The 23,243-nt window shown below is 38.5% G+C and overlaps 1 protein-coding gene and 1 long non-coding RNA gene across 2 annotated transcripts in view; both read right to left on the reverse strand.

Moving 5' to 3' along the window:
- ABCA13 (ATP binding cassette subfamily A member 13) overlaps window positions 1-16,026 on the reverse strand; it is a 369,133-nt gene extending 353,107 nt beyond the window's left edge. The window contains exons 1-4 of the mRNA XM_075271925.1: window positions 15,980-16,026; window positions 10,186-10,315; window positions 4,968-5,144; window positions 1,654-1,811 (exon numbers count right to left, since the gene is read on the reverse strand). Of these exons, the coding sequence (XP_075128026.1) occupies window positions 1,654-1,811; window positions 4,968-5,144; window positions 10,186-10,315; window positions 15,980-16,026 (512 nt within the window). The remainder of the gene's footprint in view (window positions 1-1,653; window positions 1,812-4,967; window positions 5,145-10,185; window positions 10,316-15,979) is intronic.
- Window positions 16,027-16,358: 332 nt separating this feature from the next.
- Window positions 16,359-21,104, reverse strand: LOC142200664 (uncharacterized). The gene is made up of 3 exons (XR_012715469.1): window positions 20,988-21,104; window positions 17,399-17,595; window positions 16,359-16,483 (listed from the first exon to the last, which is right to left on the reverse strand). It is a non-coding gene; the product is annotated as an uncharacterized LOC142200664 (long non-coding RNA).
- Between the last annotated feature and the right edge of the window lie 2,139 nt (window positions 21,105-23,243).

The following is a 23,243-nucleotide window of genomic DNA, read 5'->3' on the forward strand; positions in this document are numbered from 1 at the left end:
AAGACATGCAAGATTTTACAGAAAGGAGCTGTAGTTTGTTAATAAGGTATATTACAAACATTAACATTACAATGACACAAATGGTGCCATAAAATCTAATATTGTTAGAAAAATGTGTTATAAGCTTTAGAAGAATGGGAAGTGCAGGCAGCCATGAGGTAAGTAAATAAGTAAGTAAATAGTGCCCATTACCTGTTGGGTTTACTCCAGCAAGTAACGGCCTATTTAAAAAAAAAAAAAAAAAAAATCAGGAGTTCGCCAGGCCCCCTAATGTCCCGGGCCCTGTGGCAGCCACTACCTCTGCTACCCTGGTATTTACACCACTGCATTTATATATGCAGCCTATATATGGGACCTTAGTTTTACATATTTGGCATTTTAATGGATATCAGGATCATCTTATACTAGTTAGAAAGCTTTATTATATTACCTTTACACTAATGGGCCTATATGAATAAAACCTGCCCCTTACTATGTGTATAGTTCTGCACCACTTTCCTCATTTGTGAAGTTTCCCCAGCCTTGTTCAGTGCCTTGTTCAGGCAGTCCCCTGTGTTGTGTGGATGGCACTTCCATCCATAAGATAGTGGTGATTGGAGAACTGTGATTGTCACTCAGTTTCTTCCATAGTAACACACTGCAGGAGAACATGCACAGTGGACTAGGCTGAGTTACCTGGTCCTCAAGTGTGCATTCACTAGTCCAATAAGTGAAACATTGAGATAGCTACTAGAGATGAGCGAGTAGTATTCGATCGAGTAGGTATTCGATTGAATACTACAGTATTCGAAATACTCGTACTTGATCGAGTACTACTAGCTGTTTGAAGTTAAGATTCGATGCAGAACCAGCGTTGATTGGCAGAATGCTATACATTGCCAATTAACGCTGGTTCTTCTCTTACCTTTAGAAGTCTTCTCCCTGCGCAGTGTCCCCGCATCCTCTTCCGGCTCTGCATTCACTCTGCTTAGGCATCGGGCCTGGGCAGAGCCGACTGCGCATGTCCGCACTACAAGAAAATGGCCGCTTACACTGTAAGCGGCCATTTTCCTGTAGCGCGGGCATGCGCAGTCGGCTCTGCCTAGGCCCGATGCCTAGCAGAGTGAATTCAAGGCCGGAAGAGGACGCGGGGACGCTGCGCAGGGAGAAGAATCCAGCCCGACCCTCACTCATGGACTTGGTAAGTAGAATTTGATTGAATGTTGCGTACCCCTGAAACGAGCATTTCCCCCCATAGACTATAATGGGGTTCGAAACCCGTTCAAACAGTCGAACAGTGTGCGGCTGTTCGAATCGGATTTCGAACCTCGAACATTTTAGTGTTCGCTCATCTCTAATAGCTACCAATCACAATCCAGATAGGAACAGACAACTGAATTTTCAATAATTTCTGATCCTGACAAAAACCCCAGGAAGAGGTTTTTAATCATTTTCCTGTGACATGTGCCTGTGAGTACAGCTTCAATGCTTGCAGCTAATATTCATGTATATGTATATGGGGTCCAGTAATATATTGCTTCCTCCCCCAAGTACATGTACACAGTAATGCCAAAAGAGATTAAATGTGCTGAATGTTTACATAAGAATGCGGCAATAACAAAATACCGTTTACCAAGCTTATTAGACAAAGTCATATTCTGTTTTTGTACTTACAGTGATGTTATATTTTTTATTTGAAATGTATTTTCATTTGTAATTTTAATATCCCAAAAACGGCTTAGCATGAAACTTAAATCTTTGTTTTCTTGAAGAAGGTGGTTTACTTCTTTCCATCCTGTATCACGTTCTTCTAAAGGATTCAGCTCTAAACTCTAAAAGAAAAAATGGAAGTACATCATTTTAGAACCCAAATAATTTCATCAAATTTTAGTCTATTAGACATTAAACTTATAAGCTGTGTGTACAACATATACTGTATTTGTGGCCAAACAGTGGTTTAAAAAAGCAGGCGACTTTTTCAGAGGTTTTTAAAGTTTATATTTCTTCTTGTTTGTATATTGCAATAATCCAGGAGGAAAAATCCAGGATCATATTTACGTGTCAATTGCACTAGGTTCACACTAGTGTTTAGCTTTCCGTTCTTTGGGTTCGCTTGAGGACCTAAAAAAGGGAAAGTTTACCTTCTTAAAAAGTGGTTGCTCCACATTTTTTAAATGGATTCGGGGGCAGAAACCCTGAATATATAGCAAGCACTAGTGTGAACCTAGCCTGAACCTGTTTGCTTTAGTGATTTATATCCTGGAAAATATACGAACCAGTAATAATGAGTTACTAAGTGGTTTCCAGAACTAAATGGAACTTGATTATGGGGATAACGTCTATCCTTAGGGAGAGACCACCTTCTCAGATGTGTGGAGACTTATACAGCCATAGTTGCTCCACTGCAAGGGAACATGGGAAGAATATGCAAATCTGTCTCCCAAGATGTAAACAGGGAGACAGTGCCTCTGTTATGCTGCCCTCTATAGCAAGCACCCTGAACAATTGATTTGGTTATAACCTCGCATCATGCAGTGAAGACTTCTGGGAAGTCGGGCATGTTGTTCAGGGGGCTTGCTATAGAGGGCAGCATAACAGAGGCACTGTCTCCCTATTTACATCTTGGGAGACAGATCTGCATATTCTTCTAAATGGAACTTGAAATTTGGGTCCAGGATTGAGGGGTGTCTTCATTTATGGGTGATTTCATTTATTGACTTTAACCATTTCAGTACCATCCTTGGTTAAAGACCAGTTGCATTTTTGTTTTTTTTCGTACATTTCATTTGACCAGAATTTGACTAAGTGTTTTCCTCTATTTCCAGATTTCATTGGGGTAAATTTATACACATCAATCAATATGGAGGCAAACTCAAACTTTAAAATATAGTGATAGAATACGTAAATAATTTGTCTTTAATCCCTATATACATACACATAAGGATGCAGGTAGATACATCCTATAATAACAGTCAGATAACCTATACCTGCTATACCATAGAGAATAGAGATGTCATAACACAGTGCGTAAACTGGTGGTGGTCTCCATCAACTGCTGTTTACCTTGAGGGGGTGGTGTCATATCAGGGTTGCCCCTCTGGATCTTTCTGCCACTTGTCTGCCACCACATAGCAGCAGATGAGTATAATTTGCACCATTTCATATCTATCCTTCTGGGATTTAGTAGACTGTTAGTGCTATGGTTATTCTAATGTTACCCTGTTTCCCCGAAAATAAGACACCCCCCCTTCACCTTCTGGATCACATACAACCGGCAGTCATGCCGGCGCTCCGCTAAGGAAGCATCAGCATGACTGCTGATTGTTCCCCGCTCCAGCCGCTGCATAAGACATCCCCCGAAAATAAGAAAGGTCATATATTTCGTTAGATAATTAATTATAAGAAACTGTCTTATTTTCGGGGAAACAGGGTATGTGGCGTTGAGGTGTTGCAATGTGTTATGACATCTGTATTCTCTATTATATACCAGATATATGTTTATACTGTTTGCCAATATATGTTGATAAGTGTATTAAAGCATTTTTTTTACAGTCATCTAATGTTAGATTAGAGTTCATTTATATTATTTATATGGTACCATTGGTGCTGTTTTCCACTTATTAAACTGAATATGCTTAAAGGGATTGTTCAGGATAAATTATGAATTAACCCAAAATCTAAACCACCTTCCCCCACGCCTAACTTCTAATTTAATACTATTAAAAAATAAATTTTATAATTACCCATATCTCTGGAACGGTCATGTTACCGCCCCAGGGGCATGTTCTTATAATCCAGTGACGTTCCGTTTTACCACTTCCAAAATAGAACATCACCAGTACTCCCCCAACCTCATCAATACTTACCAGACTTCCTTTACGGGAATGGCTCCTCCCCTCTTCAACTACTTGCTGGAGGATGGAGACGCTGCATCTGTGAGTCATGCGCAGTAGAGATTGCACTTCATCTCTACTGTACAGGCCTCACAGGTACATGACTCCAGCCTGCGCAGAGTGAAGAAGAAAGGTGGAGCCATCTCCCAGATCGGAAACTATGCAAGTATGATGCAGTTGGGGGATGGGCTTAGTTAGGAAGTTACTTGTAAAGGGCTAATAGTGGGCAGGATAGCTTACTACAGAAACAAGTGGGGGGGCTAGTAGTAGGTGAGATAGCTTAGCTAGGGAGACAGGAGGGGTTGTAATGGAGTGAGAGAGAAGGGGTGGAGCAAGGACAGGGAGGTAGTGTAGAAGATACAATAGGAAACTATACAGTAGGAAGCTAACACAAAGTAAACAAATGCAGAAGATGCCAGCCGCTCCCACAGAAACCCAGAAATCACTCAAAACACTGCTAAAGTTATGTGGGTGTACTTTTAACCTTAAAAAAATGTGTCTGGGAAAACCCCTTTAAGATAATAAAATACAAAATATTTGATATTGTAAATAAGTTCTATTCTTTAATTATTACAAAAAAACTATGTGTAGATGGGGACTGGTACTGACTTCTTTGATATTGATCCAGCAAGTGATAGCGTTAGTAGATTTTTTTTCTGTTCTATATGTTAAAATGCATCTGAATGTAGTCAAATTTACTAGTAAAATAAAAAAATATATAATACAATACAACTGTACAATACAAAATGCAATACAACTGTATATCAGAGATAGGCAGATATGTGTTCAGTCAATCTGATCATAGCAAACTGTATTGTGTGTTATAAATAAAAATGTTATTAGTTGCATTACATTAAATGTGTTGTAAAGTGATGTATAATAATAACTTAGGCTTACTAAATATGTTATTAAAATGTTATTAGTTGCATTCCATTTAATGTGTTATAAAGTGATGTATAATAATAACTTACAAAATCCAAACAAAACCTTTTCTTTGAATAGAGTTGCCTATGATATTTTCCTAATCAATGCATTACTGTGAACGATAGTTAATAACCAAGAAAATCAATATTATGCACGCATAAATAAACTTACCGACTCTAAAATCGCTTCTGAATCATGAATTACATTAGAAAAGTGAAATGATTCATAGTATGAGCAGAACAGCAAAGTAATATCTTTTGTGAATGAAATATCTTCTTGTAGCTGAAAATTAATCTGAAGGAATTCCAATACATTTTCACATGAGCGGGAATTCACATTCAGAAATATCTAAACCGTGAGAAAAGAATAAATAAAATGTTAATAAATGTGTAATACACTATATAGGCATATTCTGATTATAACTATGTAAATAAAGACGTAACATAACAATGTTATCTGTAAAACAGAACAATTCCAAGCTCATAAATCATGGACATTACTACTACAGTTCTATTACTCCCAGAAGATTCAGTGAGAAAAAAAAAAAAGGTGTATTCAGAAATACATTGTGAATCACTTCATGGAGCATTGCTTTTACGCCCCCAAAGACATGACACAGGTATGGATTCATAACCGGAATACTGTAGTTTTATGGAAGGAGATATCAGAATCTGGCATAGATGATGCTGGACCCATGGGTAATATTATACCACAAGACAGATAAAACCAAAATCAAACAGAACAGAAAGCATGTGTTGGATATACAGAATTGATAGTATTATAGGCAAAGAAATGTATTTTAACTAACTGAATAAAGGACACTTCTCTGACAATGGTGGAGGAGAATAATAGTTATGGAAATTAAAGAAAAATAACAGACGTCCAGGTTAGTGAGACACCTATTTGGAAAAAAAGGGGTAAGTTTCTGTTTAGAAATATAGAAATATTAGTAGCACATTTAGTAACAACTACTAATTCATTTTCCAAGATGTAATAAAACTAATATGAATACACAGTGCATATCAGATACCTACCGGCTATGTTATCCACTGATAGAATCATTTACATGTGCTAAAGATTCATATAGGATGCAGTACTTTGCATATACATTCCCAACCCTTTGGTAATTGTACAAAATTATACAAATTAAATAGGGCAGCATATTATGACAATAGATCTACTTTAATAGATATACCATATTTTTAAGACTATAGGACACCAGTTTATAAGGCCCACCAATATTTAGAGGTATAAAGAGGGGAAAAATATGTTATTATAATCCTTACTTAATCACGCGGGGGGGGGGGCTCTGAGCAGGCCCAGGTTGCGAATCCCACCTGGATCCAGTGTTGATTCTAGCAGGCTTTGGGCCTTTATGTTAATGTCCCAGACATCACATGGTCTTGGACATTACCATACAGGCCCGAAGCCTGCTAGGAGTAACATCGGATCCTGGAGAGGTAAGTAACACTGTTTATTATGTTCCCTCACCTCCCATGGGGTTCTGATTATTATACTCAGTGGGCAGCAGGATGGGTCAGTGGTTAGCACTGCAGCCTTGCATCACTGGAGTCCTAGATTCAAATCCTGCCAAGGGCAACATCTGCAAGGAGTTGGTATGTTCTCCCCGTGTTTGCGTGGGTTTCCTCCAGGTACTCCGGTTTCTTCCCACACACCAAAGACATACTGATAGGGAATGTAGATTGTGAGCCCTATATGGGACAGTGACTGACAATATCTGTAAAGCGCTGCGGAATATGATGGCGCTATATAAGTAAGCATAATAAATAAATTACTTATAAAAATGTTATCATATTCACAGTGCTTTACAGACATCGTAAGTCCCTGACCCATATAGGGCTCACACAGGGCTGCATCTCTAATGAGGCAAGTTGAGGCGGCCACTTTCGGAGGCGGCCATGGGACTTTTATTTTATTTTTTACCTAAACTAGCTCAGGACAGGGCCGCTCTGATAGTGCCCTATCCTGCACTAGTTTGGACCTCACAATGCATGCACTCAGACGCAGACATATTTTGCTGGGTAAAGAGGAGACGGCGCGGGAGCAGCAGCGGCAAGGGATCGCAAGGTAAATAAGTAAATACTTTAGTTTTTTTATTTGATAGACTGCTACCTGCGGGAGTATCATCAGCAGGTAGCGGCCTATTTACCTATCTCCTTGGGCCGCAATCACAGGACGCGAGAGGCGGCTCTGAGCAGGCCCAGGTTGCGAATCCCACCTGGATCCGGTGTTGATCCTAGCAGGCTTTGACCCTGATAGACCCGCTCACTTCCCTCCCTGAAACACAGTTGACACATTAAGAACTCGGAAGGATCTTTTATTATAAGGCTAATGACACTAAATCTCAGCTTTTTAATGTAGGCCTTGACACCAAGACTAAATGGATTATTTAGTCTACTTCCCTTACCAATGGAACTCCATACTGGGGTATTTCTCTAAACTATCTCTTATGAACTGCTCCTCTCGCGTAACTACCTTTCACTCCTTACTTTGCTCTCCCAAACTTTAAATTTATAGTCTGATGTTTTTGTCTCATGGATAGGATGTGTATCTATTGGTAAATGGCTGCTGATAAATGTATGTTTGTGTCTATAGAACAAGACTAGCTGGGTTACCCCCTCATTTTCCCCTCCTAAACCCAATCATTTATGGGCCCCTGGAATTCTGTTGTTGCTCCTGGCTTATTACTCAGGGTTGGGAAGTATTGAGATAGCTAAATTGCTACTGTGGTTTCTATATATGCTGATCCACAATTTAACTTTGGAGGGTTGGATCAGAAAGGAAATCAGGACCATTGAGAAGCAGTACTCGGAACGGTCAGTTATTGCCCTTCTCTGACCTTAAGTAAGTAGGCCATTCTGGATGAGGAATTTTATACATATACCTCTCAATCATTCCCTACTTTCTTTCAGTGGAAAACTCACTAGGTTCTCTAAATTTCAGATATTTTCAAGGTGAGCCCCCTCTAAGTGAGTTATTGCTAAGTATTAAAATATGCTACTCTCTCTTTGCCTCAAGATCCTACTGCTTGTTTATTTAAGTAGAAGAAATAAGTATCTAAGGATGCTAAGTACTAGGAAATGTCTCAAAATATTCTTTTTTTTGGTATTGCACATCTTAATTATTTGCTAAACTATATACTACAAAAAAAATCATCTGTGCTGGGGAGGTTGTAAACACAAGGTAACCTATCTTCAAATCATGAGACCAGGAAAATATACATCACCTGACTGACATGTGAGATAAAACTTACACATCAACACTTTACGTTGCCACAGCTGCGGTACCCATCCGGTCACAACATCCTCTGGTCAGACAGAAAACAATTGGATATATTGCAAATAGTCCCTGTATTGAGAGGTTGGGTCTTCAGTAATTGACCCAATCAAATTTAAAGGGTGATATGGGGGCAACACGGCGGCTCAGTGGTTAGCACTGCAGCCTTGCAGCACTGGAGTCCTGGGTTTAAAACCCGCAGGACAACATCTGCAAGGAGTTTGTTTGTTTGTTCTCCCTGTGTTTGCATGGATTTCCTCCCATTCTACAAAGACATACTGATAGGAAAAAATGTGCATTGGGAGAGTAATAAAGAATAAAAAAATAAAATGGTGATACGACAGATCATTGCTTAACACTGTTTCCTTGCAGCACTGGAGTCCTAGGGTTCAAATCTGACCAAGATCTGCTAGAAATTTGTATGCTCTCCATGTGTTTGCATGGATTTCTTCCCATAATCCAAAAACAGAAAGGGATGATATTTAGATTGTGAGCCCTATATGGGACAGTGAATAACAATGTCTGTAAAGCACAGTGGAATATGTTGGCTTAACTAAGAAACATAAATAGGGATAAATAGCATGCTCTGCTGTTAACTTTTCATTTTTTTTTACCACAACCCCAATATTGTAACTATTATCTCTGTATTGTGATATCACTGTGCAAGGTTAAATCAAAGCGGCAGGATGTCAGGATTGTGCATTGTTAGACAGTACTGCGACATAGAAAGGGGATCATATTACACTCAGTGACAGAGAACAAACCTAATGCCCTGTTCACATCTGCTTTTGATTTATGCCCGGGGAGACCCCCCCAAACGGAATACAAACGCAATTGCGCGCTGTGCTGTAAAAGCACACAGACCCCATAGACTATAATGGGGTCCGTGTGCTTGCCGCACACTGCTCGTACGAATCATGTCTGAACGGACTACGTCTCCATGTGGACTCTCCCCTGACGGAATACAAAAGCAGATGTGAACTGGGCATAAGATTTCAGATCCTCATTGTTAGTTATAGGAAGCAATTGATTTCCAAAAGGTACGCAACCAAATATTAATTTGAGAGTTTGCCAGTAATTTTGTCTGGACTGTTTTTGGGCTGTACAGAAATTATATTATTTTTATTTTATTTTTTTTTTGGGGGGGAAGGGTCTCTATTTTTTGCATTGTTCCAATACACATAAAGGAAATAAACAAGTGTATAACAAAATGTGCAATTGAGAACATTTTCTGAGAGAAATACTTCCATTTTCTGAAAAAATTCCAGGGGTCCCAACACTTACAGCCATGACTGAAAGTGGGCTGGAGCTGGGACCCTCGTTCTAACAGATTTAATATAACAGTGTTATATAGCTGCATTTTCATAAGTCGCAGTATGTCAATTCCTTCTAAGAACAGTAAGGGCAGAAAGTCAGGGGAGGAAAACTCAACGAAAATGAAATGAAAAATGCGGTGGAAAAAATGCAATGCATTTCCGCTATGGTTTTTTCCTCATCATTTTGTTTGCAACGATATGATCATTGCTTCAAAAAGCTCATGTACATATTCATAAAAACAACAATATTTTAGCAATGGAGGTACTGATTCACAAGGGGAAACACATTTTGATACAGATGACCCTATGTATCTGTGAGGCTGAGCTGATATACTGGGTCCTGGTGACTCCCTTTAAATACTGTATTAAACAGGATCAGTAAATCTACCTCTTATTACTTGTAGTTCATCGATGTATGGAATCTTTGAATACTGTCACAATTTGACATTTACTACTACAAAATTAATATAAACAGTGCATCATTTGATAGCGATAGATTCCTTTTAAATGCAGTATACAGTATACAGTTTTCAGCATAAAGCCTGGTAGATCACAGAGCAATTGTGCGTGCCAGCAAATAAAACAATTTTTTTTATTTTTACCCATTCTCAGTGTTCACATAAAGGAACAAATAATATGCGCCAGTCTTAAGAAAGTAATAATGCAGTTATATAAATGTTAATGTTTTGCAAATATCCTAGCAATTTAAAAGCACAAAAAAGAAAAAATCAATTTCATGTAACATTACAGTCTGTTACCATTTACAAAGGTCTTACCTCTGTTATTTTATTCACAGCGCTATTAATTCTACTTTGATCCACAGATGCATTTTTTAGAAATGGAGCGATTATTTGCAGAAATTTTATCGCCTCTGCAAAACAAAGTTGAGAATAAATTCTTAAAACACTAAAATATAAAAAGAATTATAAAGTCATTCTGAAGTCTGTATTATTTATTTGGTTCTTATTATGTCTTGATAGGTATTGTGTATGTAGCCTGTCATGTTTCTGTCCACATTTGTGGATTGGGATCATACAAGTGATTTTGTGGATCCGTCAATAGAGATATGAATGACATATTCATGTAATGTGGACTTGTTTTTGCGGTATAAATTTGTGTGCATTAAGCCTTACTACATCCATAGGGAGAGTAGCAGAACAACTAATACTGCTGTGAGGGCTCGTGCACAGAAAAATACCATTGTACAGTACTGCTAGTGCTAGCTTTTATACTTACAGGCTGTCAACACTCATGCAATTATATAACTTTTTATCTAAACTAAAAAGTGGATCCTTATAGAAGAGCAAAACATCAATAGCAAAAGTGAACAAGCACTCCAAATGGTCATAACACGTCTAATATATTCAATGGCTTAATAGAGCAAAATAAGAATAAAATATAACTTTTAATAAATGTAAATTAAAACCTAGGTAAATTGCTATTGATGCAGGATATATTTTTAATTAAAGAGTTCCTTAAATTATATAGGAAAAATAATGTATCACTATATTCCCAGAACTCTCTACTCAAATAACTGTCTCCAGTGTGATATAGACCAAAGGCAGCCACAATAGTGTGCTATATTAGACTTAACAGAAGGTTAAGATATATAGCATGAAAGTGTGCATAGAGTCCCTTATATGCATCACAGCTGTCCCACTAATGCTTGACAGCTTTAATGGTACAGCATATACCACTGGTCAACACATTTTCGAAAGTTGTTTGTTTCTGAAATGAAATGAGTCATTCCCTAATGATTTTTATGTGCTGAATTCAAATATCACAAGGAAAACTGTCAATTGGCTCTAGTTTCTATGATATCGAAGGATTCTCATTTTACTGTTTTGTGAATTGTATAGAATATGATACATATTTATTACTTCTGCAATAATAGAGGTGCAAGTTTACTGTTTTTAAAATTTTGGAAATATATTCTTAGGAAACTTAGTTCTATCTAAAATCAACTATAATTTATAGTCATATCTAAGAATTTTTTACAAATGAAGTATGTTTATTGAACTTTGGAACATAGATCCTTATTGAATTGCTATTCGGCTCCTTTACACACGTCTCTTGTATTCAGACATGGGATTGTCTCTGATAATTGTCCAGCAGTAGTCTGCAAGCATTGATGGGTTCCATTTACCCTGATATCTCTTTTCCATAGTCACAATTTCCTGATAAAATCATTCACCATGTTCATCGCTCACCGCTCCACAGTTTGGTGCAAAGAAGTCTAGATGAGAGTGTAAGAGATGAATCTTTAAAGACATTTTACATCCCAGGTTTTTATATGCTTTCAGGAGATTTTCAACCAACTCTTCATAATTATTTGCTTTGGTGTTTCCCAAGAAATTAGTCACGACTAACTTGAATGCTTCCCATGCAGTCTTTTCTTTGCCACGCAGCAAATGGTAAAACTCGTCATCTTGAAGAAGCATACGAATCTGAGGACCAATAAAGACTCCTGCTTTTATCTTCGCTTCACTCAACCTTGGAAACTTACAGAGGAGATATTTGAATGCCTCTTCATTTCTATCCATTGCCTTTACAAAATTCTTCATAAGACCAAGCTTGATATGTAAAGGAGGTAACAGAATCTTTCCTGCTTGAACAAGTGCTGGATGCATAACATTTTTAGTCCCTGGCTGCAGTGACTTTCTGAGTGGCCAGTCTCTTTTCTTGTAGTGTTCTGATCTTGCACGACTGTCCCACTCACATAGGAAGCAGCAGTACTTGGTGTATCCTCCCTGTAGACCAAGCACTAGCGCTACCACCTTCAAGTCACCACAGAGCACCACAGATGTTGATTATAGTTTATTCATCTCAAGAGCTCTTTCATGTTGTTATAGGTTTCCTTCATGTGAACAGCATAACCAATTGGAACTGATGGTAGTGCATTGCCATTGTGAAGTAAGACAGCTTTAAGACTTAGCTTTGATGAATCGATAAATAGCCTCCACTCATCGGGGTTATAGCTGATTTTGAGAGCATCCATTAAACTACAAACGTTACTGCATACAACAAGATCACCCTCCATGAAGAAAAATTGGACAAGAGACTGTTGACGGTTCCTAAAGAAAGAAATTCGAACATCATCTGCCAACAGATTCCACTGTTGAAGTCTGGAACCTAAGAGCTCGGCCTTACTCTTGGGCAGGTCCAGATCTCTAACAAGATCGTTAAGTTCACTTTGCGATATAAGGTGCGGTTCAGTGGAGAGTGATGCAGGAAAGTCTGGATCTGACGAGGTAGATGGTTCATGACAAACTCTTTCTTCTTCCTCGTCAGTGGAATCGAGCGAGAATGTTTCTGGAGCATTTGGAACTGGCAATTCTTCAGAATGAGCTACTGGGCGTATCGCAGATGGAATATTCGGATACTGTAAAGTCCACTTCTTTCTTTTTGAAATTCCTTTCCCAATTGGAGGCACCTTGCAGAAGTAGCAATTGTCACTATGGTCAGATGGCTCTCTCCAGACCATTGGCACTGCAAATGGCATAGACTGTCTCTTTCGGTTCAACCACTGTCTGAGATTTGAAGAACATGTATTACAGCATATGTGTGGAGCCCAACTCTTTCCCTGGTTGCCTATTTTGCAACCAAAATACAGGTGGTAGGCTTTCTTAACCAAATATAAATAGAAATATAAAATGCACGTCTATATCATGAAAAGTAAAGCCAATTTTAAAATTTTAGCATCAATTTCAATCTCAGCACCCCAAAATTAGTTAAGAACAACTGGTTTGATGCCCGAAACATTTTGGCTGTTGACCAGTGTACTCAGAACAACAACCTTTCTATGTATAGAGTGCCTTCCAGATACATACAGTACAGACCAAAAGTTTGGACACACCTTCTCATTCAAAGAGTTTTCTGTATTTTCATGACTATGAAAATTGTAGATTCACACAGGCATCAAAACTATGAATGAACACATGTGGAATTATATACTTAACAAAAAATTGTAAAACAACTGAAAATATGTCTTATATTCTAGGTTCTTCAAAGTAGCCAACTTTTGCTTTGATTACTGCTATGCACACTCTTGGCATTCTCTTGATGAGCTTCAAGAGGTAGTCACATGAAATGGTCTTCCAACAGTCTTGAAGGAGTTCCCAGAGATGCTTAGCATTTGTTGGCCCTTTTGCCCTCATTCGGCGGTCCAGCTCACCCCAAACCATCTCGATTGGATTCAGGTCTGGTGACTGTGGAGGCCAGGTCATTTGGCGTAGCACCCCATCACTCTCCTTCTTGGTCAAATAGCCCTTACACAGCCTGGAGGTGTGTTTGGGGTCATTGTTCTGTTGAAAAATAAATGATGGTCCAACTAAACACAAACCGAATGGAATAGCATGCCGCTGCAAGATGCTGTGGTAGCCATGCTGGTTCAGTATGCCTTCAATTTTGAATAAATCCCCAACAGTGTCACCAGCAAAGCACCCCCACACCCTCACACCTCCTCCTCCATGCTTCAAGGTGGGAATCAGGCATGTAGAGTCCATCCGTTCACCTTTTCTGCGTTCCACAAAGACACGGTGGTTGGAACCAAAGATCTCAAATTTGGACTCATCAGACCAAAGCACCAATTTCCACTGGTCTAATGTCCATTCCTTGTGTTCTTTAGCCCAAACAAGTCTCTTCTGCTTGTTGCCTGTCCTTATCAGTGTTTTCTAGCAGCTATTTTACCATGAAGGCCTGCTGCACAAAGTCTCCTCTTAACAGTTGTTGTAGAGATGTGTCTGCTGCTAGAACTCTGTGTGGTATTGAACTGGTCTCTAATCTGAGCTGCTGTTAACCTGCAATTTCAGAGGCTGGTGACTCGGATTAACTTATCCTCCGCAGCAGAGGTGACTCTTGGTCTTCCTTTCCTGGGGAGGTCCTCATGTGAGCCAGTTTCTTTGTAGTGCTTGATGGTTTTTGCAACTGCACTTTTGCACACTTTCAAAGTTTTCCCTAATTTTTGGACTGACTGACCTTCATTTCTTAAAGTAATGATGGCCACTCGTTTTTCTTTACTTGGCTGCTTTTTTTCTTGCCATAATACAAATTCTAACAGTCTATTCAGTAGGACTATCAGCTGTGTATCCACCTGAGTTCTGCACAACACAACTGATGGTCCCAACCCCATTTATAAGGCTAGAAATTCCACTTATTAAACCTGACAGGGCACACCTGTGAAGTGAAAACCATTTCAGGTGACTACCTCTTGAAGCTCATCAAGAGAATCCCAAAAGTGTGCAAAGCAGGAATCAAAGCAAAAGGTGGCTACTTTGAAGAACCTAGAATATAAGACATATTTTCATCTGTTTCACACTTTTTTTGTTAAGTATATAATTCCACATGTGTTAATTCATAGTTTTGATGCCTTCAGTGTGAATCTACAATTGTCATATTCATGAAAATACAGAGAACTCTTTGAATGAGAAGGTGTGTCCAAACTTTTGTTCTGTACTATATATCATATCCACTGCCCCAAATGACCACTCCCTTTTGTGTTGCCCCTTGCAGATATATTAGTAGCCAAGCCATGTTTATCATGGGAAATATGAGCAAAAAATGGAGCCACCTAATTAAAATAACAAAAATAATGTAGTTAAAATCACAGTTCCCGGTGCCCTAATGTTGAGCACCAATACTTGATGGACTTGATGGACTAATGTCTTTATCCAACCTCATCTACTATATGTAGCTATATGTACTTGTGTGTTATGCCTCGGTAAGACACTGAAAACTAAGTCCGTATATATCTGAGGATAGATCAAAAATGACCCGCCACACTTGTTCACAGGAGGTAGGGTGTCAAACGGCACCTCCCCCATACTCTGATTCAAAATGAGGCCATTGTCAGGGATAGGTAGACACTCTCTACAGCGTCTGCAGTAGGAATAGCTCATGAGTCAGCTGATAAAGGTAAATAAACAAAAAGGCATGTAGCACTATTGAGTCTATCACTACAGACCACCTAAGCATGGTATTATGGCTGCCTTTGGTCTATATCATACAGAAAACAGTTATTTGAGTAGAGTCCTGTGAAGGAAGTGATACTCTATTTTTCTTATATAATTAGGGGACTTTTTTAATAAAAAATGTATCCTTCATCAATAGCAATTTACCTAGGTTTAAATATATATTTATTACAAGTTATATTTTTTTCTTTTTTTGCTCTATTAAGCCATAAGTGAACAAGAGATGAAAACTTTATATATTCATACATTCAATTTTGTTTCATGTCCTTCTCAAGTAAAATACATTATATGGACAAAAGTACTGAGACAGCTACACATTACACCTACAGGAGCTTTTGTGACATCTTATTCCAAATTTATATGTGTAACTATGGATTTGGCCCTGCTTTTGCAGCTAAAACAGCTTCCATGTTCTCAGAAGGCTTTGTAAAAGAGTGTGTCAAAATAAATTTTTGCCCACTCTTCCAGAAGACCATATGTGAAATCAGACACTATTGTTGGGCCAGAGGATCTAGATCACAAAGACTATTCTAGTTCCCTCCAAAGGTGTTGAGGTCAGGGCTCTTTTCAGGGCTATCAAAATCCTCCACACCAAACTTACCCAAACTTGCCTTTATAGACCTTGCTTTGTTCACGGATGCACAACATGTTGGAACAGAAAAGGACCCTCCCCAAATTGTTTCCACAAAGCTGAAAGAATGCAATTGTCCAAATGACTTGGTATGCTGAAGCACTATGATTTCCTTTCATCGGAACTAATAGATCTAGGCCAACACCTCAAAAATAAAGCCATAGCATTGTATCTCTTCCACCAAACTATACAGTTGTCACAATGTAGCACTGAATGAATGTAGTGATTGAAAATTGTGTAGTAATACTTTTGCCCATATAGTGTGCACAGATAGATATTGATATATCATTGGTTCACCCACAGACATTAGTGCAAAAGTGTAAACATCAAAAATACAAAACATAAATACCTTTTCTAAGTTTTAAAATTTTAATTACATGGTTAATGATTGTTTTATTTAACTTGAGGAAAGCCTCTATCCAATGCCAATTAAGTGGCTTAAGATGATGAGGTACTTCTTGCAAATTGTGAAATCTGTAAAACATACAAGAGCTTAAATAGGTACTAAAAAGTTCTTTAAAAAAAAAAACCATACACACACACACACACACACACACACAGTTACTCACTAATAAATGAACAAATAATAAAAGGTAAAAAAAAAACCTTAAAAAATACATAATGTAACAAAAATATATAATTCCCCACTATCCAAAAATAGCATCAATTATCCTGTACGGTAAAAAAAATTATATAACGCAATGTGCAAATGAATACATTTTGGGCACTTTACAAAAAATTATGATAAAAAGTGATGAAAAATTCATACATACCAAACATTGGTACCATCAACAGTACAGTAAAACATTATAGGCATCAGAATACAGTGACATTAATTTTCAAAAAGTGATGTTTTATTTGTAAAAGTGGTAAAATGTGATAAAAACCAATAGAAAGATGGTATTGCTATATAATCATAATGACCCGCCGAATAAACCTGCTAAGTCATTTTGAATGCAGAGAGAATACCGTAAAAACAAAATGCAAAAAATGGTGATAGAATTTTGTGTTTTTTCACATGGTTCCCAAAAACATAAATTAAATCTAATCAAAATATTAGATGTACTAGAAATTGTTGGCAATTGAAACTTATCATGCAAAGAATAAGTCTTCACATAGTTGTCGACAAAAAAATAAAAAATTTAAGTACTTTTGAAGACAGGGATTTAAAATAGGAAAAAAGTCGCCGAGCATTAAAGGGTTAAGCAATGATGGACAATAGATAAACAAATAGATCTCACATTATAAAATCATATGAAAAGAGAAAATCGTGAAATTATATTGAATTATGCCTACTGACATTGTGACAACAGTAATTTTATATGAACGGGGCTTTATGAATATTTTATAGGTGAAGTCATTATTTAATACATCATTAAATGTACCTACATTTCAGAAAATATTTCCTCATCCAGTTCCACATTATTCTTTACACCGCTCCTCTGCAAATGCTTTAATATGTTTAATAATGTAAACCTTTCATTTATGACTTCACTATTCACAGAGAGGTTTTTCTTCAGCTCAGAAATATTCAAGCCCATCTCAAAGGAAACTAATGTTTCAATAAAGTTTTTTATATTCAAAATCTAATGAGAAAAAAAACATACTTTTTATATGTTCATAATCCAAAATTATACAACATGGATGGTCAAGAATTAGTAAACTTTCTGGATAACATAACCTAAACTATGTAGACAAGTCACTCACATTGACAATAATACGTTGTATAAAAATTATATTACAACACAGGTTAATGCAATTGCTTACTATATGCAATACTAATTGTGTAAAATAATAAATATTTCATAAACATTCCATACTCTGATTTCAAATTCTAATAAATATTTATAAATAAATAAAAGTAAAAACTAAGCAGCTGAAATAAAAAATACAACAAATGCAAAACTGTGGCCGATGTATGAAACTAAGAAAAAGCTGATTTTGTTGCTCATAACAACCAATCACAGCTGATCTGTCATAAGAGCACTATAAGAAATAAAAAAATTTGCAAAAACTTTTGGTTTTTATCACAGTTTAATAAATCTACTTCCAGTATTTTTTATTTACTATAAAACCATAACTCTAACAACCTGTTCTAATAAAAAACAATTTGTCCAGGAATTATGGATCTCTGCCAGAAGGCCATACTTTTCAACTGTATATGGCATTCTTAGGTGTCATTCACATCAAGTTTTGATCATCAGTTTAACTAATGCGGCATTACTAGTACTCAAAATGGTGCCAAGAAACATGTACTATCAACCTCCTCCCGTACATGGGCAGGCCTAACTCTTAGGGAATTTTCAAGTAGCACTTGCGTGATGTTCAATGTTTGGCAGACCTCAAATTATCCATCTCTAACTTCTTACAAGATCATCTAGAGGACCATATCTCCGCCTACTGAAAAGCTCCTATATTACCCCTTAAGATAATGATGCCCTAGAAACTTTCATTTCATTAGCGAACAAGGACTGTCAGGCACTGAGATCAGAGCTCTTGCAGTTTGTCGCTTTGAGATTGAGAGGGGCAAACTACACTCCCAATTTAACCAACATAGAACAACAAGACCAAACATCTCTCCTACAGGATAAGGGCTCATTCACATCTGCGCCCGGTCTCCGTTTATACAGGTGTCTGTTTACTGCCCGAAACTGGGCAGGTAACGGAAACCTGCAAGCATTTTTCAAACCCACTCATTTGAAATGCTCTCCACAGCGAAACCATTTTTTTTTAACCGGACACAAAGTCGGACATGCAGGACTTTGTGTTCGTTTTAAAAAAAAAAAAACGGTCTTGCCGCGGAGAGCATAAAACGCTCACCGGCGCTCACGGCCAGACTCGGTCTGACAGGTTTACTTCTTCTGCCAGCAGAAGACGGAAACCTGAGTACGGACACCGAACGCTGGTGTGAACCCAGCGTCAAGAGATAATCTTTAAACCAGCCAATAAAGACAGAGTGGTTGTTGTCCTTAAGAATGTGGATGAAATTACATCACAATTAGCTAATACTTAAGTCTATTCACAACTGTCACATTACCCAACACTGGACATCCACAACAAAATCGATCAGTTACAATCACATTACTTAACCACTGGCGTCATTGATGAGAAGACCTGAGATTTTCTCATCAAAATAGATCAGATTATCCTTGTAATATATGTTTTATCCAAGGAAAAGGAGACTTGAAAAACCACCAGGGAGGCCAATAGTTATCTCAACAAAGTCAATTTTGTCACCACTCTATATCTTCCTTGAGAAGATCCTCACTCCCCTTACCCAAAAATCTAAGTATTTCCTCCTAGACACAGGAGCATTCCTATCTGTTATCAATACATGCCAGTCTCTATACATCCATAAATCATCAGAGCGGTATAGAGGCGGTTCGGAATCTACTTATAAAAGCTGGCAATAATGGCGCAGTAATGCAACTTTGTTTGGATTTATTATCTCTCATTTTGAGTGACGACTATTTCCTTATTCAGAATAATTTTTATCTACAGATCCAGAGAACCACAATGGGATCCAATGTGGCCCCACCATATGCAAATTTCTATATGTCTGATTTTAAGGACAATTTTGTCTATACTCATCCCCTATTTGCTCTACATTTCATCATCTGGAAAAGATGTATAGACAATATGGGTAGACCAGACACTCTACTGGCTTATGATGGATAAATTAACAGTATTCGTCTTTAGCTGCAATTTATCCCTCCCATTCCATCAGACCAAAATTAATTTCCTGTACAATTGTATCTACAAATACACCTCAAATTCAAAACCAGGGGTTATCCAGACAAGTTACTGCACCCACCTGAAAATCCAAGCAGCATGTATCCTGCTAGTTCATTGTTTCCAATGATGTACCTCTTTTCATACAAGCACCTTACATACATAATCCCCCTTTTCTTGCTTTTTAATTATGTCATTTGTTCATTCTCAGATCTTATAAATCGTGGTGAGGGTCACGTCCAGCATACGTTTGTGATGCTGAGGTTCCAAGCAGTTTAGAGCATCTGTGTCCAGCAACTACATTTAAGCCTCAGTATTCCACTTTACCATATAGCATGTAGCCGTTCTCCTGGTGTTCCCCCCTTCCTGGTTTCCATCCAATTCGGTAGGTATCAGCATCTGGTGTTATTAATTCACATGGTATACTGTATGTAATACTTTTGGGGATGTCTGTTGGCCTGTTTGTTGCTTAGTGAGCATTCTTGTCCCCAATCAGTATATTGCAATATATTATAAATATATTATGACATGGCAACCCTGTAGCTCCTGTTTTAACGAATACTATCATTATTTTAACCAGTGGACTCTTTACTCTACAATGAACATATTCTATATGGATAATCATGTCACCGCCCTGGTTTTGCTGGCTGACTCAAGTGGCCAGCTATTAAAGCACTGAAGTTGCCCATGGGAAGGGCGTGTGGTCGTCTCTTGTAGGAGAACATTGTTAGACACACTGCCTTATGTGTCTGGAGGAGAAAGCCCAAACAAATCCCCTGGTGTGTTGGTGAGAAAAACCTTGGAGATTTACTTTCTTGTACCCTGAAGTAAGGACTGCTTATGTTATTTTGAGTTATCCTTTTGCTGAAGAAAGCCATTTTGTTTTATTTACTGCTGAACTGTCTGAACTGTTTCCAATAAACCTACAAGTGTGAACTGAACGCCCTTGCCTCCGTCTGATTGGCCCAGCCACTTACCTTCTCTGAAGGTCCCGCATTTACAATTGCATTGCACTGCATAGATTATATATTGCTTTTGTATAAATTTGATTAATCAATTTTTATTTTAAAGGGTAAGTAATTTTCCCTTTTTTTTTTAAATTTAGATTGAAACATAAACTCTGCAGACAAATACATTCCATAATATTTATAGTAATTGTGCAGCCTTGAACAACATTTCTTAGATGGATTTTTTAATCTACTATCTAACACTTACTTTTTCCTGATAATAAGATTAAAAAACTCACCTCATACCATGATGACAGAAATATGGGCTTTTCAGTTTTGTGTTTATAAAAATCTTGTAAAAATATCAATTCATGTATGGGTTCCCACAGTAAATTATAAAACTGGATTGCATATGCGAAACCTAGGAAAATGAATTACATATATATATTTAGTACAGATATTCCATCCCTCAAGGAATTGTACAGGGCTTTTTAGGTCACACAAAAATATCTGATCAGTGGGGTACCCATGGCCAGCCGCCACCTTCCGATCCCTGTACTGTACCACGTGTCATGTATAGTGGCCAGGCTGTGTTTCTGAACCTCTGCTGTCTATGATATCAATAGGAGCAGAGCTGCTGTAAATGTGCCAGCCACTACAATAGGCATGGAACTATCTGCTTCAGGCTCTGTGCACTGTATAATGCAATAATTGGAAGCAACATCAAAAGCTAATCCATGCACGGGCTTACTGTTGGCAAGCACCGATCACATTAGATCCTAAGGTCCCCTTCACACGGCGTAAGCGCTCGGCTCATTCCAAGTCGTACACGTGAGCGCTTCTAAACACTTCCCATTCACTTCAATGGGAGCGCTCCCGTTGAAGTGAATGGGAAGTGTTTAGAAGCGCTCGCGTGTACGGCTCGGAATGAGCCGAGCGCTTACGCCATGTGAAGGGGCCCTAAGAAAAATCCTTTACAAAAACCCAGGACAACCCCTTTAACTTAGCTTGTGTTTGGTTAAGGACTTTAATTACCAATTCATTACAATATTGTGGCATGATAGCAAAACCCTTATAAGGATTTGGGTATTGTTCCATATCTATTTTGGATACAATGATGTCAATCAACTGCCTCTTGCACTGCTCCTGACAATTCCTCTTCCCTCCTGTTGGGTTGCTGTGGCACCTAGCACCAATTGATGATGTCATTGGCAGTTTGTCAGGATCTTGATCTGATAAACTCTTTGTTTTGCCAGAACTGTTCCCTTAGTAAGATGGTGTTTTATGTGTTTCCTGTCTGTGACCAACCTTGTTCCTGCCTGTTGATTAACTCCTGCACCTTCCAGCTACTACCGCTGCACCGTGAGGTTCCAGCTACTACTGCTGCATGGCAAGGTTCCAGCTATTACCGCTGCACCACAAGGTTGCAGCTACTACTGCTGCATGGCAAGGTTCCAGCTACTACCGCTGCACTGCAAGGTTCCAGCTACTACTGCTGCATGGCAAGGTTCCAGCTACTACCGCTGCACCTCAAGGTTCCAGCTACTACCGCTGCACTGCAAGGTTCCAGCTACTACTGCTGCACGGCAAGGTTCCAGCTACTACCGCTGCACCTCAAGGTTCCAGCTACTACCGCTGCACTGCAAGGTTCCAGCCACTACTGCTGCACAGAGGGTTCCAGCTACTACTAATGCACTGCAAGGTTCCAGCTACTACCGCTGCACTACAAGGTTGCAGCTACTATTGCTGCACCGCAAGGTTCCAGGTACTACTGCTGCACCACAAGGTTCCAGCTACTACTCCTGCACCTCAAGGTTCCAGCTACTACCACTGCACCATAAGGTTGCAGCTACTACTGCTGCATAGCAAGGTTTCAGCCACTACCGCTGTACCACAGGTTCCAGCTACTACCGCTGCACAGCAAGGTTCCAGCTACTACTGCTGCACCGCAATGTTCCAGCTACTACAGCTGCACTGCAGGTTCCAGCTACTACAGCTGCACTGCGAGCTTCCAGCTACTACTGCTGCACCACAAGATTCCAGCTACTACTACTGCACTGCAAGATCCAGCACACTGAAAACTGAGACTAAAATAAAGGGCATAATTTTTATTGGCCCCAAAATCAACAAACTAATACATGATGACACATTCAGAACAAAACCCAACACTCTGGAGCTTGGGATGTAATTGTACTAATAGTGCAGAACTTCCTTGGGAACAGACGAGCTGAGAACGTTGCTGAATTAGTAGACAACAGGCTTACAGCATATGAACAACTTGGCTGCCGAATATCATTGAAAATACATTTCTTACATTCCCATCTTGACTTTTTCCCACCCAATTTGGGACACGTAAGAACATTGAGAGCGGATTCATAAAGATATTTCTACAATGGAGAACAGATATCAAGGCTGCTGGAATCCCAACATGATGGGATTAATGATGATTAATGCTGGTTTTTGCCGTGGGAAAATATGATCATTCACAAATGCAAAAGAAGATTTCTGAAACACTTATAACAATCCTGGGCGCTGTTCAAGTAAGACTTTTATAC

Source organism: Leptodactylus fuscus, chromosome 4, assembly GCF_031893055.1.
Source record: "Leptodactylus fuscus isolate aLepFus1 chromosome 4, aLepFus1.hap2, whole genome shotgun sequence".
In the NCBI taxonomy this organism is placed as follows: domain Eukaryota; kingdom Metazoa; phylum Chordata; class Amphibia; order Anura; family Leptodactylidae; genus Leptodactylus; species Leptodactylus fuscus.